Source organism: Oncorhynchus keta, chromosome 17, assembly GCF_023373465.1.
Source record: "Oncorhynchus keta strain PuntledgeMale-10-30-2019 chromosome 17, Oket_V2, whole genome shotgun sequence".
Taxonomy (NCBI): domain Eukaryota; kingdom Metazoa; phylum Chordata; class Actinopteri; order Salmoniformes; family Salmonidae; genus Oncorhynchus; species Oncorhynchus keta.
The window spans coordinates 54,804,639-54,826,497 of NC_068437.1; the positions used below are offsets into that span (position 1 = coordinate 54,804,639).

Consider the following 21,859-nt stretch of genomic DNA (forward strand, 5'->3'; position numbering starts at 1 on the left):
GAGCGTGTTGACTCTTTTTTCTGTCCCACTCACAAATGTGCCTGTCAGTCATTCACCAGTACTCTTTGTCCAGTATCTTACCCGGCTCTCACCACATCTAATGCTGTTACACCACATGGACAGAAAGACCTACAGACCTATCTGTCTGTTAACCTCCTTATTATTAATCCAAGACCAATCCCATGTGTTCTATTGTCTCATTGTTACTGGTGTTCTAGAACATTCTGTGTGTTCTATTGTCTCATTGTTACTGTTGTTCTAGAACATTCTGTGTGTTCTATTGTCTCCTTGTTACCGGTGTTTTAGACCATCCCATGTGTTCTCTTGTTTCATTGTTACTGGTGTTCTATAACATTCTGTGTGTTCTATTGTCTCCTTGTTACTGGTGTTCTAGAACATTCCATGTGTTCTGTTGTCTCATTGTTACTGGTGTTTTAGACCATCCCATGTGTTCTATTGTCTCCTTGTTACTGGTGTTCTAGAACATTCCATGTGTTCTGTTGTCTCATTGTTACTGGTGTTCTAGAACATTCCATGTGTTCTGTTGTCTCATTGTTACTGGTGTTCTAGAACATTCCATGTGTGTTCTCATGTCTCATTGTTACTGGTGTTTTAGAACATTCCATGTGTGTTCTGTTTTAGACCATCCCATGTGTTCTCTTGTTTCATTGTTACTGGTGTTCTATAACATTCTGTGTGTTCTTGTTATTGTCTCATTGTTCTGTTGTCTCATTGTTACTGGTGTTCTAGAACATTCCATGTGTGTTCTCATGTCTCATTGTTACTGGTGTTTTAGAACATTCCATGTGTGTTCTCATGTCTCATTGTTACTGGTGTTCAAGACCTTTCTGTGTGTTCTCTTGTCTCATTGTTGTTGGTGTTATAGTCTTGCTTTGTCAAACTCATGGGACTATTTAACTGTGTGGTAAGAGACCTGGCTGAGTAAGAGACTGCTGATGTTCCATTAACTTGTCCAGTGATATTTTTTGTCGACATTTAGAAACTTTGCACAGAAAATAGATTTGAGAAAATGTCCTGCTATGGCGAGTTTCCAAATAATTAATCCAGCACGGATAGAATTCAAGACTTAACTAGTATTTGTCACATTCTAATAATTGTCATGTGTCTACTTATTTTCATCACACGTCGCAATGATCCTTTTTTTCTGACATGGTTTTTGTGGAAGGAACCTGGGTGAATGGGAACCCGACTGGTGTTGCTGGTCTTCTTGAACTCTGTTTACACCATTGAGATAGAATTCGAACATACGTGGTATATATTTTCAATAATCCCCCTTTCTGTGAGCTTTCTCTCCTACTCTCTCCTATTGCTTCTCTGCCTGTGTCCTTCTTGCTTCCCTTTTCGATGTGTCTCTCATAGTTATTCTCACAGCTCGTCCCCCCTGAGGGAAGCTCCTGTATGCCTCTCGGCTCAGTAGACCTGAGTCAAGTAAAGATATTTCTCCCGCTGTGACATTACATTGTGTTTTTTTATGCCACTGTGAAAGTCTTGTTGTTTACTGAGTCTGTTACTGTGTCACAGAGCTATAACGTATTTGTGCCTGTGTACCACAATGTACATTCCTCAATACCACTAAACCATACTGGTTTTAATGGACATTAGGGTTTATTTATGGTTTATTTGGTTGTTGATTCGGGTCGTAATTACGGTTTATCTCTCCCTGACCTACACCAGGACAAATATCCCTCTTTGTGATGTCAAGCAGAATGAGATGGCATAATAGCTTGTTAAATTGCCTTGTGGTTCTGGCCTGGGCCTTTAACCTCTCTCTCTCTCTCTATTTCTCTCTCTCTAGCTCTGTCTCTCTCTAAGCTCTCTGTCTCTGTCAATTCAATTAAATTCAATTCAAGGGGCTTTATTGGCATGGGAAACATGTGTTAACATTGCCAAAGCAAGTGAGGTAGACAACATACAAAGTGAATATATAAAGTGAAAAACAACAAAAATTAACAGTAAACGTTACACATACAACAGTTTCAAAACAGTAAAGACATTACAAATGTCATATTATATATATATATATATATATATATATATATATATATATATATATATATATATATATATATATATATACAATGTACAAATAATTAAAGGACACAAGATAAAATAAATAAGCATAAATATGGGTTGTATTTACAATGGTGTTTGTTCTTCACTGGTTGCCCTTTTCTCGTGGCAACAGGTCACAAATCTTGCTGCTGTGATGGCACACTGTGGAATTTCACCCAGTAGATATGGGAGTTTTTCAAAATCGGATATGTTTTCGAATCATTGTGGATCTGTGTGATCTCGGGGAAATATGTCTCTCTAATATGGTCATACATTGGGCAGGAGGTTAGGAAGTGCAGCTCAGTTTCCACCTCATTTTGTGGGCAGTGAGCACATAGCCTGTCTTCTCTTGAGAGCCATGTCTGCCTACGGCGGCCTTTCTCAATAGCAAGGCTATGGTCACTGAGTCTGTACATAGTCAAAGCTTTCCTTAATTTTGGGTCAGTCACAGTGGTCAGGTATTCTGCCGCTGTGTACTCTCTGTGTAGGGCCAAATAGCATTCTAGTTTGCTCTGTTTTTTTGTTAATTCTTTCCAATGTGTTAAGTAATTATCTTTTTGTTTTCTCATGATTTGGTTGGGTCTAATTGTGCTGTTGTCCTGGGGCTCTGTAGGGTGTGTTTGTGTTTGTGAACAGAGCCCCAGGACCAGCTTGCTTAGGGACTCTTCTCCAGGTTCATCTCTGTTTGTGATGGCTTTGTTATGGAAGGTTTGTGAATCGCTTCCTTTTAGGTGGTTGTAGAATTTAATGGCTCTTTTCTGGATTTTGATAATTAGTGGGTATCGGCCTAATTCTGCTCTGCATGCATTATTTGGTGTTTTGCGTTGTACACGGAGGATATTTTTGCAGAATTCTGCGTGCAGAGTCTCAATTTGGTGTTTGTCCCATTTTGTGAAGTCTTGGTTGGTGAGCGGACCCCAGACCTCACAACCATAAAGGGCAATGGGCTCTATGACTGATTCAAGTATTTTTAGCCAAATCCTAATTGGTATGTTGAAATTTATGTTTCTTTTGATGGCATAGAATGCCCTTCTTGCCTTGTCTCTCAGATCGTTCACACCTTTGTGGAAGTTACCTGTGGCGCTGATGTTTAGGCCAAGGTATGTATAGTTTTTGTGTGCTCTAGGGCAACAGTGTCTAGATGGAATTTGTATTTGTGGTCCTGGTGACTGGACCTTTTTTGGAACACCATTATTTTGGTCTTACTGAGATTTACTGTCAGGGCCCAGGTCTGACAGAATCTGTGCATAAGATCTAGGTGCTGCTGTAGGCCCTCCTTGGTTGGTGACAGAAGCACCAGATCATCAGCAAACAGCAGACATTTGACTTTGCATTCTAGCAGGGGAGGCCGGGTGCTGCAGACTTTTCTAGTGCCCGCGCCAGTTTGTTGATATATATGTTGAAGAGGGTGGGGCTTAAGCTGTATCCCTGTCTAACCCCACGACCCTGTGTGAAGAAATGTGTGTGTTTTTGCCAATTTTAACCGCACACTTGTTGTTTGTGTACATGGATTTTATAATGTCATATGTTTTACCCCCAACACCACTTTCCATCAGTTTGTATAGCAGACCCTCATGCCAAATTGAGTCGAAGGCTTTTTTGAAATCAACAAAGCATGAGAAGACTTTGCCTTTGTTTTGGTTTGTTTGGTTGTCAATTAAGGTGTGCAGGGTGAATACATGGTCTGTTGTACGGTAATTTGGTAAAAAGCCAATTTGACATTTGCTCAGTACATTGTTTTCATTGAGGAAATGTACGAGTCTGCTGTTAATAATAATGCAGAGGATTTTCCCAAGGTTACTGTTGACACATATTCCACGGTAGTTATTGGGGTCAAATTTGTCTCCACTTTTGTGGATTGGGGTGATCAGTCCTTGGTTCCAAATATTGGGGAAGATGCCAGAGCTAAGTATGATGTTAAAGAGTTTTAGTATAGCCAATTGGAATTTGTTGTCTGTATATTTGATCATTTCATTGAGGATACCATCGACACCACAGGCCTTTTTGGGTTGGAGGGTTTTTATTTTGTCCTGTAATTATTCAATGTAATTGGAGAATCCAGTGGGTTCTGGTAGTCTTTAATAGTTGATTCTAAGATCTGTATTTGATCATGTATATGTTTTTGCTCTTTGTTCTTTGTTATAGAACCAAAAAGATTGGAGAAGTGGTTTACCCATACATCTCCATTTTGGATAGATAATTCTTCGTGTTGTTGTTTGTTTAGTGTTTTCCAATTTTCCCAGAAGTGGTTAGAGTCTATGGATTCTTCAATTGCATTGAGCTGATTTCTGACATGCTGTCTCTCTCTCTCTATTTCTCTCTCTCTAGCTCTCTGTCTCTGTCTCTCTCTATATATATTTCTCTCTCTCTAGCTCTCTCTGACTCTCTCTCTCTCTATTTCTCTTTCTCTAGCTCTCTCTGTCTCTATTTCTCTCTCGCTGTCTCTCTCTCTATTTCTCTCTCTAGCTCTCTCTGTCTCTCTCGGTCTCTCTATTTCTCTGTCTCTCTCTCTATATATTTCTCTCTCTAGCTCTCTGTCTCTCTCTCTATTTCTCTCTCTAGCTCTCTCTGTCTCTCTCTATTTCTCTCTCTATTTCTCTCTCTCTAGCTCTCTCTGTCTCTCTCCCTCTCTCTATTTCTCTCTCTCTCTAGCTCTCTCTGTCTCTCTCTCTATTTCTCTCTCTATTTCTCCCTCTCTAGCTCTCTCTGTCTCTCTCTATTTCTCTCTCTCTAGCTCTCTCTGTCTCTCTCTATTTATCTCTCTCGCTCTCTCTATTTCTCTCTCTCTAGCTCTCTCTGTCTCTCCCTCCCTCCCTTTATCATCATGACCATAAACCCACTGTTAGACCAGATGATGATCTACTCCCTCAACCGCCTCTGATTGGTATTACTGTCTAATTGCATGGAAAGTTTCTACAGTGCCCCAAACAAACAGAGTTCTCTCTCCCCCGTATCATTCTCTCTAGCCCCTTCTCTCTTTCCATCTTGCTCCCTTTCTCTCTTCCTCCACCTCATTACTCATGTGTAATTACACTGATAGATGATTGGCTGATCACAAAGCTGGAGCTGTGAGCTGCATCTGTGTTTGGCTCTGATTGGAATGTCTGGTGATTGAATGTATCTTTATGGTGGTTGGAATGTATCTTTAATGTGATTGGAATGTATCTTTAATGTGATTGGAATGTATCTTTAATGATTGGAATGTATCTTTAATGTGATTGGAATGTATCTTTAAGGTGATTGGAATGTATCTTTAAGGGGATTGGAATGTATCTTTAAGGTGATTGGAATGTATCTTTATGGTGGTTGGAATGTATCTTTAATGTGATTGGAATGTATCTTTAATGTGATTGGAATGTATCTTTAATGTGATTGGAATGTATCTTTAATGTGATTGGAATGTATCTTTAAGGTGATTGGAATGTATCTTTAAGGGGATTGGAATGTATCTTTAAGGTGATTGGAATGTATCTTTATGGTGATTGAATGTATCTTTATGGTGATTGGAATGTATCTTTAAGGTGATTGGAATGTATCTTTATGGTGATTGGAATGTATCTTTAATGTGATTGGAATGTGTCTTTAAGATGATTGGAATGTATCTTTATGGTGATTGGAATGTATCTTTAATGTGATTGGAATGTATCTTTAAGGTGATTGGAATGTATCTTTATGGTGATTGGAATGTATCTTTAAGGTGATTGGAATGTATCTTTAAGGTGATTGGAATGTATCTTTATGGTGATTGGAATGTATCTTTAAGGTGATTGGAATATATCTTTATGGTGATTGGAATGTATCTTTATGGTGACTGGAATGTATCTTTAAGGTGATTGGAATGTATCTTTATGGTGATTGGAATGTATCTTTATGGTGATTGGAATGTATCTTTAATGTGACTGGAATGTATCTTTAAGGTGATTGGAATGTATCTTTAAGGTGATTGGAATGTATCTTTCAGGTGATTGGAATGTATCTTTATGGTGATTGGAATGTATCTTTAAGCTGATTGGAATGTATCTTTAAGGTGATTGGAATGTATCTTTATGGTGGTTGGAATGTATCTTTAAGGTGATTGGAATGTCTCTCTTTAAGGTGATTGGAATGTCTCTTTAAGGTGGTTGGAATGCATGTTTAAGGTGATTGGAATGTATCTTTAAGGTGATTGGAATGTCTCTCTTTAAGGTGATTGGAATGTCTCTTTAAGGTGATTGGAATGTCTCTTTAAGGTGATTGGAATGTCTCTTTAAGGTGATTGGATTGTCTCTTTAAGGTGATTGGAATGTCTCTTTATGGTGATTGGAATGTCTCTTTATGGTGATTGGAATGTATCTTTAAGGTGATTGGAATGTCTCTTTAAGGTGATTGGAATGTATCTTTAAGGTGATTGGAATGTCTCTTTATGGTGATTGGAATGTATCTTTAAGGTGATTGGAATGTCTCTTTAAGGTGATTGGAATGTATCTTTATGGTGGTTGGAATGTATCTTTAACGTGATTGGAATGTATCTTTAAGGTGATTGGAATGTATCTTTAAGGTGATTGGAATGTATCTTTAACGTGATTGGAATGTATCTTTAAGGTGATTGGAATGTATCTTTAAGGTGATTGGAATGTATCTTTAAGGTGATTGGAATGTATCTTTAAGGTGATTGGAATGTCTCTCTTTATGTTGATTGGAATGTCTCTCTTTATGGTGATTGGAATGTATCTTTATGATGATTGGAATGTATCTTTATGGTGATTGGAATGTCTTTAAGGTGATTGGAATGTATCTTTAAGGTGATTGGAATGTATCTTTAACGTGATTGGAATGTATCTTTAAGGTGATTGGAATGTCTCATTATGGTGATTGGAATGTATCTTTAAGGTGATTGGAATGTCTCTTTAAGGTGATTGGAATGTATCTTTATGGTGGTTGGAATGTATCTTTAAGGTGATTGGAATGTCTCTCTTTAAGGTGATTGGAATGTCTCTTTAAGGTGGTTGGAATGTATGTTTAAGGTGATTGGAATGTATCTTTAACGTGATTGGAATGTATCTTTAAGGTGATTGGAATGTATCTTTAAGGTGATTGGAATGTCTCTCTTTAAGGTGATTGGAATGTATGTTTAAGGTGATTGGAATGTATCTTTAAGGTGATTGGAATGTATCTTTAAGGTGATTGGAATGTATCTTTAAGGTGATTGGAATGTATCTTTAAGGTGATTGGAATGTCTCTCTTTATGGTGATTGGAATGTATCTTTATGATGATTGGAATGTATCTTTATGGTGATTGGAATGTATCTTTAAGGTGATTGGAATGTATCTTTAAGGTGATTGGAATGTATCTTTAATGTGATTGGAATGTATCTTTAAGGTGATTGGAATGTATCTTTATGGTGATTGGAATGTATCTTTAAGGTGATTGGAATGTATCTTTAAGGTGATTGGAATGTATCTTTAAGGTGATTGGAATGTATCTTTATGGTGATTGGAATGTCTCTCTTTATGGTGATTGGAATGTGTCTTTAAGGTGATTGGAATGTATCTTTAAGGTGATTGGAATGTATCTTTATGGTGATTGGAATGTATCTTTATGGTGATTGGAATGTATCTTTAAGGTGATTGGAATGTATCTTTAAGGTGATTGGAATGTATCTTTATGGTGATTGGAATGTATCTTTATGGTGATTGGAATGTATCTTTATGGTGATTGGAATGTATCTTTAAGGTGATTGGAATGTATCTTTAAGGTGATTGGAATGTATCTTTATGGTGATTGTAATGTCTCTCTTTATGGTGATTGGAATGTCTCTTTAAGGTGATTGGAATGTCTCTCTTTATGGTGATTGGAATGTGTCTTTAAGGTGATTGGAATGTCTCTCTTTATGGTGATTGGAATGTATCTTTATGGTGATTGGAATGTATCTTTAAGGTGATTGGAATGTATCTTTATGGTGATTGGAATGTATCTTTAAGGTGATTGGAATGTATCTTTAAGGTGATTGGAATGTATCTTTAAGGTGATTGGAATGTATCTTTATGGTGATTGGAATGTATCTTTTATGGTGATTGGAATGTATCTTTAAGGTGATTGGAATGTCTCTCTTTATGGTGATTGGAATGTATCTTTAAGGTGATTGGAATGTCTCTCTTTATGGTGATTGGAATGTATCTTTAAGGTGATTGGAATGTCTCTCTTTATGGTGATTGGAATGTCTCTCTAAGGTGATTGGAATGTCTCTCTTTAAGGTGATTGGAATGTATCTTTAAGGTGATTGGAATGTATCTTTAATGTGACTGGAATGTATCTTTATGGTGATTGGAATGTATCTTTAAGGTGATTGGAATGTATCTTTAAGGTGATTGGAATGTCTCTCTTTATGGTGATTGAATGTATCTTTAAGGTGATTGGAATGAATCTTTAAGGTGATTGGAATGTATCTTTAACGTGATTGGAATGTCTCTCTTTATGGTGATTGAAATGTCTCTGTTTAAGGTGATTGGAATGTATCTTTAAGGTGATTGGAATGTATCTTTAAGGGGATTGGAATGTATCTTTAAGGTGATTGGAATGTATCTTTAAGGTGATTGGAATGTATCTTTAAGGTGATTGGAATGTATATTTAAGGTGATTGGAATGTATCTTTAAGGTGATTGGAATGTATCTTTAAGGTGATTGGAATGTATCTTTATGGTGATTGGAATGTATCTTTAAGGTGATTGGAATGTATCTTTAAGGTGATTGGAATGTACCTTTAAGGGTAGGGTAGGCCTTAACACATCTGCCACTTTGACCCTCAACACAGTGTCCCCTCAGGGTTGTGTGCTTAGTCCCCTCCTGTCCTCCCTGTTCACCCACGACTGCATGGCCACGCACGACTCTAACACCATCATTAGTTAAATAGTTAACCAAATGGTTACCTGGACAGAATTTACCTTTTTTGCACTAACACCAACTCAAACTTATTTTTCTATTATTTGCATTGTTGGGAAGGCCCTTAAATAAGTATTTATGCTAGTCTACACCTGTTGTTTACCATGCAGGTATAGATAGTATAGTGAGTAGCAGAACAGTCTGTCTGTGTTTGGGAATCATTAGCAGACGCTCCTTAACGACTTGCCTAATTAAACTATTTACTGGCTGGTACTAATCTTTTCACAGTGACCTTGGTTCTGTGTGTGTGTGTGTGTGTAATGTTTGTGGCAGGGCAGTGGGGTGTGTCTGTCTACCTATAATAGGAACAGAATGGAGTTTAGCCTCATGTTTGGCCATAAAATTCTGCAGTTCGTTAGTCTTGATTACCCTCTCTGGCTGTTGCACACTGATGGGATGAGACTGCAATGAGAGTAACACTACATTAGCCAATTGAGGTACAGAGAGAGAAAGAGGGAGATGTACAGTGTCTTGAAAAAGTGTACATCCCCCTTGGCGTTTCTCCTATTTTGTTTCATTACAACCTGTAATTTAAATAGATTTTTATCTGGATTTTATGAAATGGACAGACTCTAAATAGTCCAATTTGATGAAGTGAAATGAAAAAAATAACTGGTTTCAAAAAAGTCACACAAAAAAAACGGAAAAGTGCGTGCGTATGTATTCACCCCCTTTGCTATGAAGCCCCTCCCCCTAAATAACATCTGGTGCAACCAATTACCTTCAAAAGTCACATAATTAGTTAAATAAAGTCCACCTGTGTGCAATTTGAGTGTCAAATGATCTCAGTATATATACACCTGTTCTGAAAGGCCCCAGAGTCTGCAACACCACTAAGCAAGGGGCACCACCAAGCAAGAGACACCATGATGACCAAGGAGCTCTCCAAACAGGTCAGGGACAAAGTTGTGGAGAAGTACAGATCAGGGTTGGATTATAAAAAAATATAGAAAACTTTGAACACACACATTATCCATTATTCAAAATTGAAATAATATGGCACCACAACAAACCTGCCAAGAGGGGGCCCCACACCAAAACTCACAGAGCAGGCAAGGAGGGCATTAATCAGAGAGGTAACAAAGAGACCAAACATAACCCTGAAGGAGCTGCAAAGCTCCACAGCGGAGACTGGAGTATCTGTCCATAGGACCACTTTAAGCCTTTACGGAAGAGTGGTCAGAAAAAAAACATTGCTTAATGAAAAAAATAAGCAAACACATTTGGTGTTCGCCAAAAGGCATGTGGGAGACTCCCCAAACATATGGAAGAAGGTACTCTGGTCAGATGAAACTAAAATTGAGCTTTCTGGCCATCAAGGAAAACGCTATGTCTGTCGCAACCCCAACACCTCTCATCCCCCCGAGAACTCCATCCCCACAGTGAAGCGTGGTGGCGGACTCATTATGCTGTGGGGATATTTTTCATTGGCAGGCACTGGGAAACTGGTCAGAATTGAAGGAATGATGGATGGCGCTAAATACGAGGCAATTCTTGAGGGAAACCTGTTTCAGTCTTCCAGAGATTTGAGACTGGGACGGAGGTTCACCTTCCAACAGGACAATGACCCTAAGCATACTGCTAAAGCAACACTCTGGTGGTTTAAGGGGAAACATTTAAATTACTTGGAATGGCCTAGTCAAAGCCCAGACCTCAATCCAATTGAGAATCTGTGGTATGACTTAACTTAAAGATTGATGTACACCAACCGAAACCATTCAACTTGAAGGAGCTGGAGCAGTTTTGCCTTGAAGAATGGGCAAAAATCCCATTGGTTAGATGTGCCAAGCTTATAGAGACATACCAGCTATAATTGCTGAAAAGGTGTCTCTACAAAGTATTGACTCTGGGTGGGGTGAATAGTTATGTATGCTCAAGTTGTCTGTTTTTTGTCTTATTTCTTGTTTTTTTTTTCACAATAAAAAATACGTTACATCTTCAAAGTGGTAGGCATGTTGTGTAAATCAAATGATACAACCCCCAAAAAATGTATTTTAATTTCAGGGTGTAACAACTAAAAAGGAAAAATGCCAAGGGGGATGAATACCTTCACAAGCTACTGTATATAATATATATATATATATATATATAGAGAGAGAGTGAGAGCGAGACAGAGAGATATGAGAGCTGGAACCTCAACCTCTAATCTTTCCTCTCTCTCACTCTCTTTCTCTCCCGCTCTCTCTCAATTCACTCTCTCTCTCTCTCTCTCTCAATTCAATTAAATTCACTCTCTCTCTCTCTCTCTCTCTCTCTCTCTCTCTCTCTCTCTCTCTCTCTCTCTCTCTCTCTCTCTCTCTCTCTCTCTCTCAATTAAATTAAATGCACTCTCTCTCTCCCTCCCTCTCTTTCTTTCTCTCCCGCTCTCTCTCAATTCAATTCACTCGCTGTCTCAATTCAATTCTCCTCCCTCCCTCTCCCTCTCTCTCTCTCTCTCTCAATTAAATTAAATGAACTCTCTCTCTCTCCTCCCTCTCTGTTTCTCAATTAAATCTCTCTCTCTCAATTCAATCTCTCTCTCTCTCTCTCTCTCTCTCTCTCTCTCAATTCAATCTCTCTCTCTCTCTCTCTCTCTCTCTCTCTCTCTCTCTCTCTCTCTCTCTCTCTCTCTCTCTCTCTCTCTCTCTCACCCACCTCTCTCCTCTCTCTCTCTCTCTCTCTCTCTCTCTCTCTCTCTCTCTCTCTCTCTCTCTCTCTCTCTCTCTCTCTCTCTCTCTCATAGATCATTCTAACCCCTGGTGGGTGGCAGCGGTGTGAGAGGTACTAAATCTGTGGCACTCGTGCAGGACAAGTAGCAAATTCAGGGCGGAGGAGAGGAGGAATTGACGGTGGAGAAGGGTGTGAGCGCTTGTTGGAGTGATGGATTAATCAGCCATGGCCTTGTCTGTGTGTGTGTGTGTGTGTGTGTGTTCGTGCGTGGGTATTATATCCTTCCTATATGCACTCCACTCCGTACCGCCCTTCTTTGCTATCTCATAGCTCTTATCCCAGCTCCCTCAGTCCTCATTCTTCCTCTGAAGGCGTCCTCATGCTTCCTCATGCTTCCTCATGCTTCCCCATGCTTCCTCAGTCTTCCTCATGCTTCCTCATGCTTCCTCATGCTCCCTCAGTCCTCATGCTTCCTCATGCTTCCTCATGCTTCCTCATTCTTCCTCTGAAAGCGTCCTCATGCTTCCTCATGCTTCCTCATGCTTCCCCAGTCTTCCTCTGAAGGCGTCCTCATGCTTCCTCATGTTCCCTCAGTCCTCATGCTTCCTCATGCTCCCTCAGTCCTCATGCTTCCTCATGCTTCCTCGTGCTTCCCATCCCAAACAATTCAGAACAGTTTGTGTAAATATTATGACTATATTTTGTGACATTTTTGTTTGTTTTGGTCATCAGGCAAAGGTTTTTTTTCGTCCGTTGAGCCAAGCCAAAGTCGGTAGCCAAAGTTTACGACCCTTCATTGGTGATTGGTCAACAGTAGTAATTATTCAATTGTGTGTTTGTTGTTATTCAATGAGAGACTAATCTTTTTCAATGCCAATTTTCTCACATGGGAAATACTGAACTAAACATCTTAGTTAGATGTAAAATTACGTGACCTCTGGAAAAAAACTACACATTTCTGTCTATGGTGTCTCAAGATGGACAAACAGTACTATTGATGCTCTTTTCACATTTTTTCAAGCGAAGGTACATATACTTAGCAGATGTTATTGCGGGTGCAGTAAACAATGCAGCTCCAAACAGTGCAGTAATTCACCTTGCAGAGTTTGGCTTGGCGCAAAGCCAATCACAGAAACATACGGAAGGCTCAGCCTTCTACTGTGACTGTTCTCTTTCCCAATAGGCTCCTGAGTATTTTGTCCTTTGTTTTACCGTCCTCAAAGGGACTCTTGAAGCAGGCGGGGCTGTCTAGTCTTCTGATTCATATAGGCTTGAGGGCCGGTGTCCCGCACCAGACACAAGTTCATTCTAGTCCTGCACTAAAAAGCTCATTATTTCTTCCTTTCATTTGTATGGGTTTATTGAGTTGTTAAACTGTGTTTGTTAGCAAAGAGCCGGATGATAGCTTAAACAAAGAGCCGGATGATAGCTTTAACAAAGAGCCAGATGATAGCTTTAACAAAGAGCCGGATGATAGCTTAAACAAAGAGCCGGATGATAGCTTAAACAAAGAGCCGGATGATAGCTTAAACAAAGAGCCGGATGATAGCTTAAACAAAGAGCCGGATGATAGCTTAAACAAAGAGCCGGATGATAGCTTAAACAAAGAGCCGGATGATAGCTTAAACAATGTCCGGGAAACTAGCCGTCAGTGTCTGGGCCAGGACACATCCCCAACCTATAGTAACATTGAGTTCTGTATAGGGAATAGGGTTATATTTATTTATTTTACCTTTATTTAACCAGGCAAGTTAAGAACATATTCTTATTTTCAATGACGGCCTGGGAACAGTGGGTTAACTGCCTGTTCAGGGGCAGAACAACAGATTTGTACCTTGTCAGCTCGGGGTTTGAACTCGCAACCTCCCGGTTACTAGTCCAACGCTCTAACCACTAGGCTACGCTGCCGCCCCCTATAGTAAGGCCCTGGTCTAAAGTAGTGCACTACATAGGGAATAGGGTTCGATCTGGGACACATATCAGTGTCTGGGCCAGGACACATCCCCAACCTATAGTAACATTGAGTTCTGTATAGGGAATAGGGTTATATAGTAAGGCCCTGGTCTAAAGTAGTGCACTACATAGGGAATAGGGTTCGATCTGGGACACATATCAGTGTCTGGGCCAGGACACATCCCCAACCTATAGTAACATTGAGTTCTGTATAGGGAATAGGGTTATATAGTAAGGCCCTGGTCTAAAGTAGTGCACTACATAGGGAATAGGGTTCGATCTGGGACACATATCAGTGTCTAGGCTAGGACTATTTCGAGTTTAAATGACACATCCTCAGCCTGAGAAAGCACTGATGAACTTGCCTGTGGCAGTTGGGGAAAAAAAGTCAATGGTTGGAATAGTTTCAGAGTCAATTGAAAATAATGCCATTGTTGATTAGATGTTTTTTATTTCTATTTTTATTACTATCATTATTATGTTATTAATATCACTATTATATTACTACTATCATTATTATATTATCATTATTATATCATTATAATATTATCATTATTATATTATTATTATCATTATTATATTATCATTATTATATTATCATTATTATATCATTATTATATTATCATTATTATATTATCATTATTATTATATTATTATTATCATTATTATCATTATTATATTACTACTATCATTATTATATTATCATTATTATATTATCATTATTATATTATCATTATTATATTATATTATCATTATTATATTACTACTATCATTATTATATTATCATTATTATATTACTACTATCATTATTATATTATCATTATCATTATTATATTACTACTATCATTATTATATTATCATTATTATATTACTACTATCATTATTATATTATTATTATTATCATTATTATATTATCATTATTATATTATTACTATCATTATTATATTATCATTATTATATTACTACTATCATTATTATATTATCATTATTATATTATCATTATTATATTATCATTATTATATTACTACTATCATTATTATATTACTACTATCATTATTACTATCATTATTATATTATCATTATTATATTATTACTATCATTATTATATTATCATTATTATATTACTACTATCATTATTATATTACTACTATCATTATTACTATCATTATTATATTATCATTATTATATTATTACTATCATTATTATATTATTATTATTATATTATCATTATTATATTACTACTATCATTATTACTATCATTATTATATTATCATTATTATATTATTACTATCATTATTATATTATCATTATTATATTACTACTATCATTATTATATTACTACTATCATTATTACTATCATTATTATATTATCATTATTATATTATTACTATCATTATTATATTATTATTATTATATTATCATTATTATATTATTACTATCATTATTATATTATCATTATTATATTACTACTATCATTATTACTATTATTATTATTATATTATTATTATATTATTACTATCATTATTATATTATCATTATTATTTTATTATTATCATTATAGTATCATTACATTATTATTATTATTATTATTATTAATATTATTATTATATTATCATTATTATTATCTGGGTCTCGACCCCGCCCTGTGCAACTGGGTAATGGACTTCCTGACGGACCGCCCCCAGGTGGTTAGGGTAGGTAACAACATCTCCACCCTGCTGATCCTCAACACTGGCGCCCCACAAGGGTGCGTTCTGAGCCCTCGCCTGTACTCCCTGTTCACCCGTGACTGCGTGGCCATAAACGCCTCCAACTCAATCATCAAGTTTGCGGACGACACAACAGTGGTAGGCTTGATTACCAAAGACGACGATACGGCCTACAGGGAGGAGGTGAGGGCCCTCGGAGTGTGGTGTCAGGAAAATAACCTCACACTCAACGTCAACAAAACTAAGGAGATGATTGTGGACTTCAGGAAACAGCAGAGGGAGCACCCCCCTATTCACATCGATGGGACAGTAGTGGAGAGTGTAGTAAGTTTTAAGTTCCTCGGCATACACATCACAGACAAACTGAATTGGTCCACCCACACAGACAGCATCGTGAAGAAGGCGCAGCAGTGCCTCTTCAAGCTCAGGAGGCTGAAGAAATTTGGCTTGTCACCAAAAGCACTCACAAACTTCTACAGATGCACAATCGAGAGCATCCTGTCGGGCTGTATCACCGCCTGGTACGGCAACTGCTCCGCCCACAAGCGTAAGGCTCTCCAGAGGGTAATAAGGTCTGCACAACGCATCACCGGGGGCAAACTACCTGCCCTCCAGGACACCTACACCACCCGATGTCACAGGAAGGCCATAAAGATCATCAAGGACAACAACCACCCGAGCCACTGCCTGTTCACCCCGCTATCATCCAGAAGGCGAGGTCAGTACAGGTGCATCAAAGCAGGGACCGAGAGACTGAAAAACAGCTTCTATCTCAAGGCCATCAGACTGTTAAACAGCCACCACTAACATTGAGTGGCTGCTGCCAACACACTGACTCAACTCCAGTCACTTTAATAATGGGAATTGATGGAAATTGATGTAAAATATATCACTAGCCACTTTAAACAATGCTACTTAATATAATGTTTACATACCCTACATTACTCATCTCATATGTATATACTGTACTCTATATCATCTACTGCATCTTTATGTAATACATGTATCACTAGCCACTTTAAACTATGCCACTTTGTTTACATACCCTACATTACTCATCTCATATGTATATACTGTACTCGATACCATCTACTGCATCTTGCCTATGCTGCTCTGTACCATCACTCATTCATATATCTTTATGTACATATTCTTTATCCCTTTACACTTGTGTGTATAAGGTAGTAGTTTTGGAATTGTTAGTTAGATTACTCGTTGGTTATTACTGCATTATTGGAACTAGAAGCACAAGCATTTCGCTACACTCGCATTAACATCTGCTAACCATGTGTATGTGACAAATACATTTGATTTGATTGGATTTTTGATTAGATTATTAATAATATTATATTATTATTACTATTATTGTATTATTATTATTATATTATTAATAGTATCATTATAATTACATTATTATATTATCATTATTATATTATATCATTATTATTATTACTATTATGTTATAATTGTTCATATATTATTATATTATTATAATATTATTATTAGTATTATTATATTATTGTTATCATTATATTGTTATAGTTATTATAATTATATTATAATAATTATTATATTATTTTATTATTAGCATTATATTAGTATTATTACTGTTATTATTATTGTTATTATTATTACTATTATATAACAATGTTATTGTTATTATTGTTATATTATATTATAATTATTGTTATTATTATATTATTATTATCATTATTATTATATCGTTATATTATTATTATATTATAATTATTGTTATTATTATTATCATCATTATTATTATATTGTTCTTGTTATTATTATATTATTGCCATAGATTTTCTGTTAATGATCAAAATCCAGGAATATTCTGGTAACTTTGCAACCTTGTGTGGTCTGAATCACCTCTCTATATGACTGCCATTTTCCACTGACTGATATTATATAAATCTCAGCGTTTTCAGCAGCTCGAGAGACGAGCCAAGTCTGAGAGAACTGTTATCCTCTACGTTTCCTTCCTTCCTATTCAGGCCAAAGCAGAGCAGAGCAGAGCTGGCAGCACACAGGTTCATTGAAGCCTCTGTATACAGAGAGTAAACCCAAGTCAACTACAAGGCTACTCCAGTGTCACTGTTACAACAACCCAACAGACACACTTCTACAACCAACTACTGCAGCTGAATCCTGACAAGGACAATATCGCTTCCCAAACCCCTCAACTGGGGCTGAGGGGTTGGATCTGGGGCCTTGAACAACCTGACGAAATTATACATCTACTGTATGAGAGAGAGAGAGAGAGAGAGAGAGAGAGAGAGAGAGAGAGAGAGAGAGAGAGAGAGAGAGAGAGAGAGAGAGAGAGAGAGAGAGAGAGAGAGAGAAGAGAGAGAGGGAGAGGGAGAGGGAGAGGGAGAGGGAGAGGGAGAGGGAGAGGGATAGAGAGCGAGAGACAGAGAAAGAGCGAGAGAAGAGAGAGAGAGGGAGAGCTAGAGAAAGAGAAGAGAGAGAGGGAGAGAAAGAGAAGAGAGAGAGGGAGAGAGGGGGAGAGCTAGAGAAAGAGAAGAGAGAGAGGGAGAGAGAGGGAGAGCTAGAGAAAGAGAAGAGAGAGAGGGAGAGAGGGGGAGAGCTAGAGAAAGAGAAGAGAGAGAGAGGGAGAGCTAGAGAAAGAGAAGAGAGAGAGGGAGAGCTAGAGAAAGAGAAGAGAGAGGGAGAGGGAGAGAGAAGAGAGCCTAGAGGAACAGTGGTAGAGTGGTAGTGAAGCAGGCTGTGGGTTTCTTCTGTTTTATGATCCAGACGCTGGGCAGCAGCATGGTTGGGGGAGCTGAGACGCTAGCAGGCAGCACAGCCTGGTGTGAGAGGAGACACACTGAATTATGAATCTGAGGAGGGTGGAGATGCTGGTGGGTGGCTGGTGGGGAGCTGGTGGTGTTGAGGGGGGCTACTTTACACCCTCCATCTCTCCTCGACCCCTCCCTCTCCAACGCAACACCCCGTCCCCCTCCTCCCTCAACCATTGACAGATAGAGAAGGGGCACAGAGATGAAGTTTCACAGGAGGTCACCGCCACACCCACACACACACACCATACAGTCACCAGCTGTCAGGATTGATAGACACTGTGGGGAGTGCCTCCTCTCTTCCCTGTTTTTTCCGCACCATTTCACAGAATTGGGGGAAATGACGCTTGACACCCCTTCTCATCCGACAGGAGGGCGGGCGGGAAGGATAGGAGGGCGTGTGGGGAGTGCGGACGCAGAGCGTGTGGAGGGGGGCAGGGGGGCGTAGGGGTATGTCCAAGGCGTGAGCTAGTTGACACATTCATGACACATTTGGGACGGTGTAATTGGCTAGAGGTGGTGTGAGGCCCAATGTCTGGATCTCAAATGACACCCTATTCCCTATATAGTGCACTACATTAGACCAGAGCCCTATAGAACCATATTCCCTATACTGTGCACTACTTTAGACCAGAGCCCTATAGAACCCTATTCCCTATGTAGTGCACTACTTTAGACCAGAGCCCTATAGAACCCTATTCCCTATATAGTGCACTATTTTTACTAGAGTCCTATAGAACCCTGTTCCCTATATAGTGCACTACTTTCAACCAGAGTCCTATACAGAGACCAGGGTGCCATTTGGGACAAAGCCGATACTCTGCTCCATCCAGTCGATCGATCTATGCTCAGGGATGTGGACCATCTCTTACCTTACAGCCAATGAGCTCCAGGGTCATGGGGTCATGCTCTTAATGACTTCATACCATCCCCCCCCAGAGAGGGAAGCCAAATGATGTTTGAATGAAGACAGAGGACGGTAACCTTTGGGGGATATGGTTCTGATTGGTTAGAATAGCCTGCTTTTGTGATGTAAAGATGCTGTATTTCACTCTGGTTCTTTTTTTCATTAGCTTGTACTGACTATGATCCTCATCCTCCTCTTCCTCCTCCCCCTTCTCCTTCTCCCTCCCCCTACGCCCTCCTCCTACTCCTCCCCCTCCCTCCTCCTCCTCATCCCCCCTCCTCCTCATTTCAACCTCCTGCTCTCTTATGGATGTTACCACCTTGTTGTAATGTAGAGGTATGTCACTACTATCATCTCTCCTCCCCCTTCCCCTCCTCCTTCTCCCTCCTCCTCCTCCCCCCTTCTCCTCCTCCTCCCTCCATGTCTTCCTTCTCCGTATCCCCATCCCCCACATCCTCCCTCCTTCATCCCCCTCCTCCTCATTTCAACCTCCTCCTCTCTCATGGATGTTACCACCTTGTTGTAATGTAAACTCCTATGTCACTACTATCATCTCCTCCTCCCCTCCTTCCCTCCTCCTCCTCATCTCCTACCTCCTCCTCCTCCCTCCTAAACTCTCTATCCTCCTCCTCCCTCCATGTCTTCCTTCTCCTCCTCCTCCCCATCCCTCCTCCTCCCTCCTCCTCCTCATCATCATCATCTCCTCCTCCTCCTCCTCATCTCCTCCTCCTCCTCCTCCTCCTCCTCATCTCCTCCTCCTCCCTCCATCTCCTCCTCCTCATCTCCTCCTCCTCATCTCCTCCTCCCCTCCTCCTCCTCATCTCCTCCTCCTCCTCCTCCTCATCTCCTGTCTTCTCCTCCTCCTCATCATCCCCCCTCCTCCTCCTCCTCCTCATCTCCTCCACATCCTCCCTCCTCCTCCTCCTCCTCCTCCTCATCATCTCCTCCTCCTCATCTCCTCCTCCTCCTCCTCTCCTCCCCATCTCCTCCTCCTCCTCCTCCTCCTCATCTCCTCCTCCTCCTCCTCCTCTCCCTCCTCCTCATCCTCCTCCACCTCCTCCTCCCCTCCTCCCTCCTCCTCATCTCCTCCTCCTCATCTCCTCCTCCTCCCTCCTCTCCTCTATCCTCCTCCTCCTCATCTCCTCCTCATCTCCTCCTCCTCCTCCTCCTCCTCCTCCTCATCTCCTCCTCCTCATCTCCTCCTCCTCATCTCCTCCTCCTCCTCCTCCTCCTCCTAAACTCCTCTATCCTCCTCCTCCTCCCTCCTCCTCATCTCCTCCTCCTCATCTCCTCCCTCCTCCTCCTCATCCTCCTAAACTCCTTTATCCTCCTCCTCCTCATCTCCTCCTCCTCATATGCTCCCTCCTCCTCCTCATTGTATGGTTATGAATGTATATCGTCCTGTTGTTGTAGTAGCCTAGTGTATTTAACTATCTCTCTCTTTGTTTCAGTTTCATTAGTTCTGGCAAGCTGTTACTGTTTCCTCCTCCTCATTGTAACCTTGTGCTCCTCCGTCTCTCAACAGCCTCTCTAGCAGGCTGTTAGTACTATTTCTGTCCAGTGCTGCAGGCCTGCAGGCTATACATTCTGCATATTGCAGCTGCAACACATCATATGAAGCAGACATATGAAACACGTGCTTGCTACTGGTACTGGTAGCATACTGTGCAGAGTCGACCCGCCATTTTAGATTTGGAGCTTCCGCCATATTGCTTACATCTTACAGATCTGTAAACATCGAAGGGTTAAGGCCAAGGAGAAGGGGTGGGAAGTGAACCGGGACCGGCTTAGAGGCCTTGATGGATCCACTGGACTGTCTTCCTATCCAAGGCCTTCCATATGAAGATTCCTGGAGCATGAAGCAGTGGGCCCCTCCCTGTCCCTGCCTCTATCATTCTCCCTGTCCCCCCAACCCACCTCCCCTGTGATGGATGGCTAACAGAGGTAACCAGACCAAGGCTGAACAGAAATGCCTTTCACACAATATCCTAGCCTAAACATTGAAAATGTACTTCAAGCTTCCAGTTGATCTTTATATCTCCCGTTATTCTTCCTCGCTGTAACCTGTGTAGTCTAGCTGTTAGTACCTCAGACCTGGGCATACTAATGTCAGAGTCGGGTTGGAGTCTGACCCAGTGCACTGTTGACTCGCACCTCTCTCCTTTATTTTGTCAGTCTGTTCAATAAAAACAGAATAAAAGACAATCCCACTCACCAGAACCTGTAATTTTCCCCTGTCTCCTACCATAGATGGACAGATGCTTGTTTCCCCTGTCTCCTACCATAGATGGACAGATGCTTGTTTCCCCTGTCTCCTACCATAGATGGATGGATGCTTGTTTCCCCTGTCTCCTACCATAGATGGACAGATGCTTGTTTTCCCTGTCTCCTACCATAGATGGACAGATGCTTGTTTCCCTGATGGACAGATGCTTGTTTTCCTGTCTCCTACCATAGATGGATGGCTGCTTGTTTCCCCTGTCTCCTACCATAGATGGATGGATGTCTTGTGGATTGCCCCTGTCTCCTACCATAGATGGACAGATGCTTGTTTCCCTTGGACTGCTTGTTTCCTACCATAGATGGATGGATGCTTGTTTCCCCTGTCTCCTACCATAGATGGATGGATGCTTGTTTCCCATAGATGGATGGATGCTGTCTCCTACCATAGATGGATGGATGCTTGTTTCCCCTGTCTCCTACCATAGATGGATGGATGCTTGTTTCCCTCCTGTCTCCTACCATAGATGGACAGATGCTTGTTTCCCTGTCTCCTACCATAGATGGACAGATGCTTGTTTCCCTGTCTCCTACCATAGATGCTTGTTTCCCTGTCTCC

At 40.1% G+C, this 21,859-nt stretch overlaps 1 protein-coding gene across 1 annotated transcript in view; it reads right to left on the minus strand.

Moving 5' to 3' along the window:
* The window catches only part of LOC127908474 (keratin-associated protein 16-1-like), a 32,609-nt gene extending 13,597 nt beyond the window's left edge, over nt 1–19,012 (minus strand). The window contains exon 1 of the mRNA XM_052467029.1: nt 18,986–19,012. Coding sequence (XP_052322989.1) covers nt 18,986–19,012 — 27 coding nt within the window. The remainder of the gene's footprint in view (nt 1–18,985) is intronic.
* Nucleotides 19,013–21,859: the final 2,847 nt, after the last annotated feature.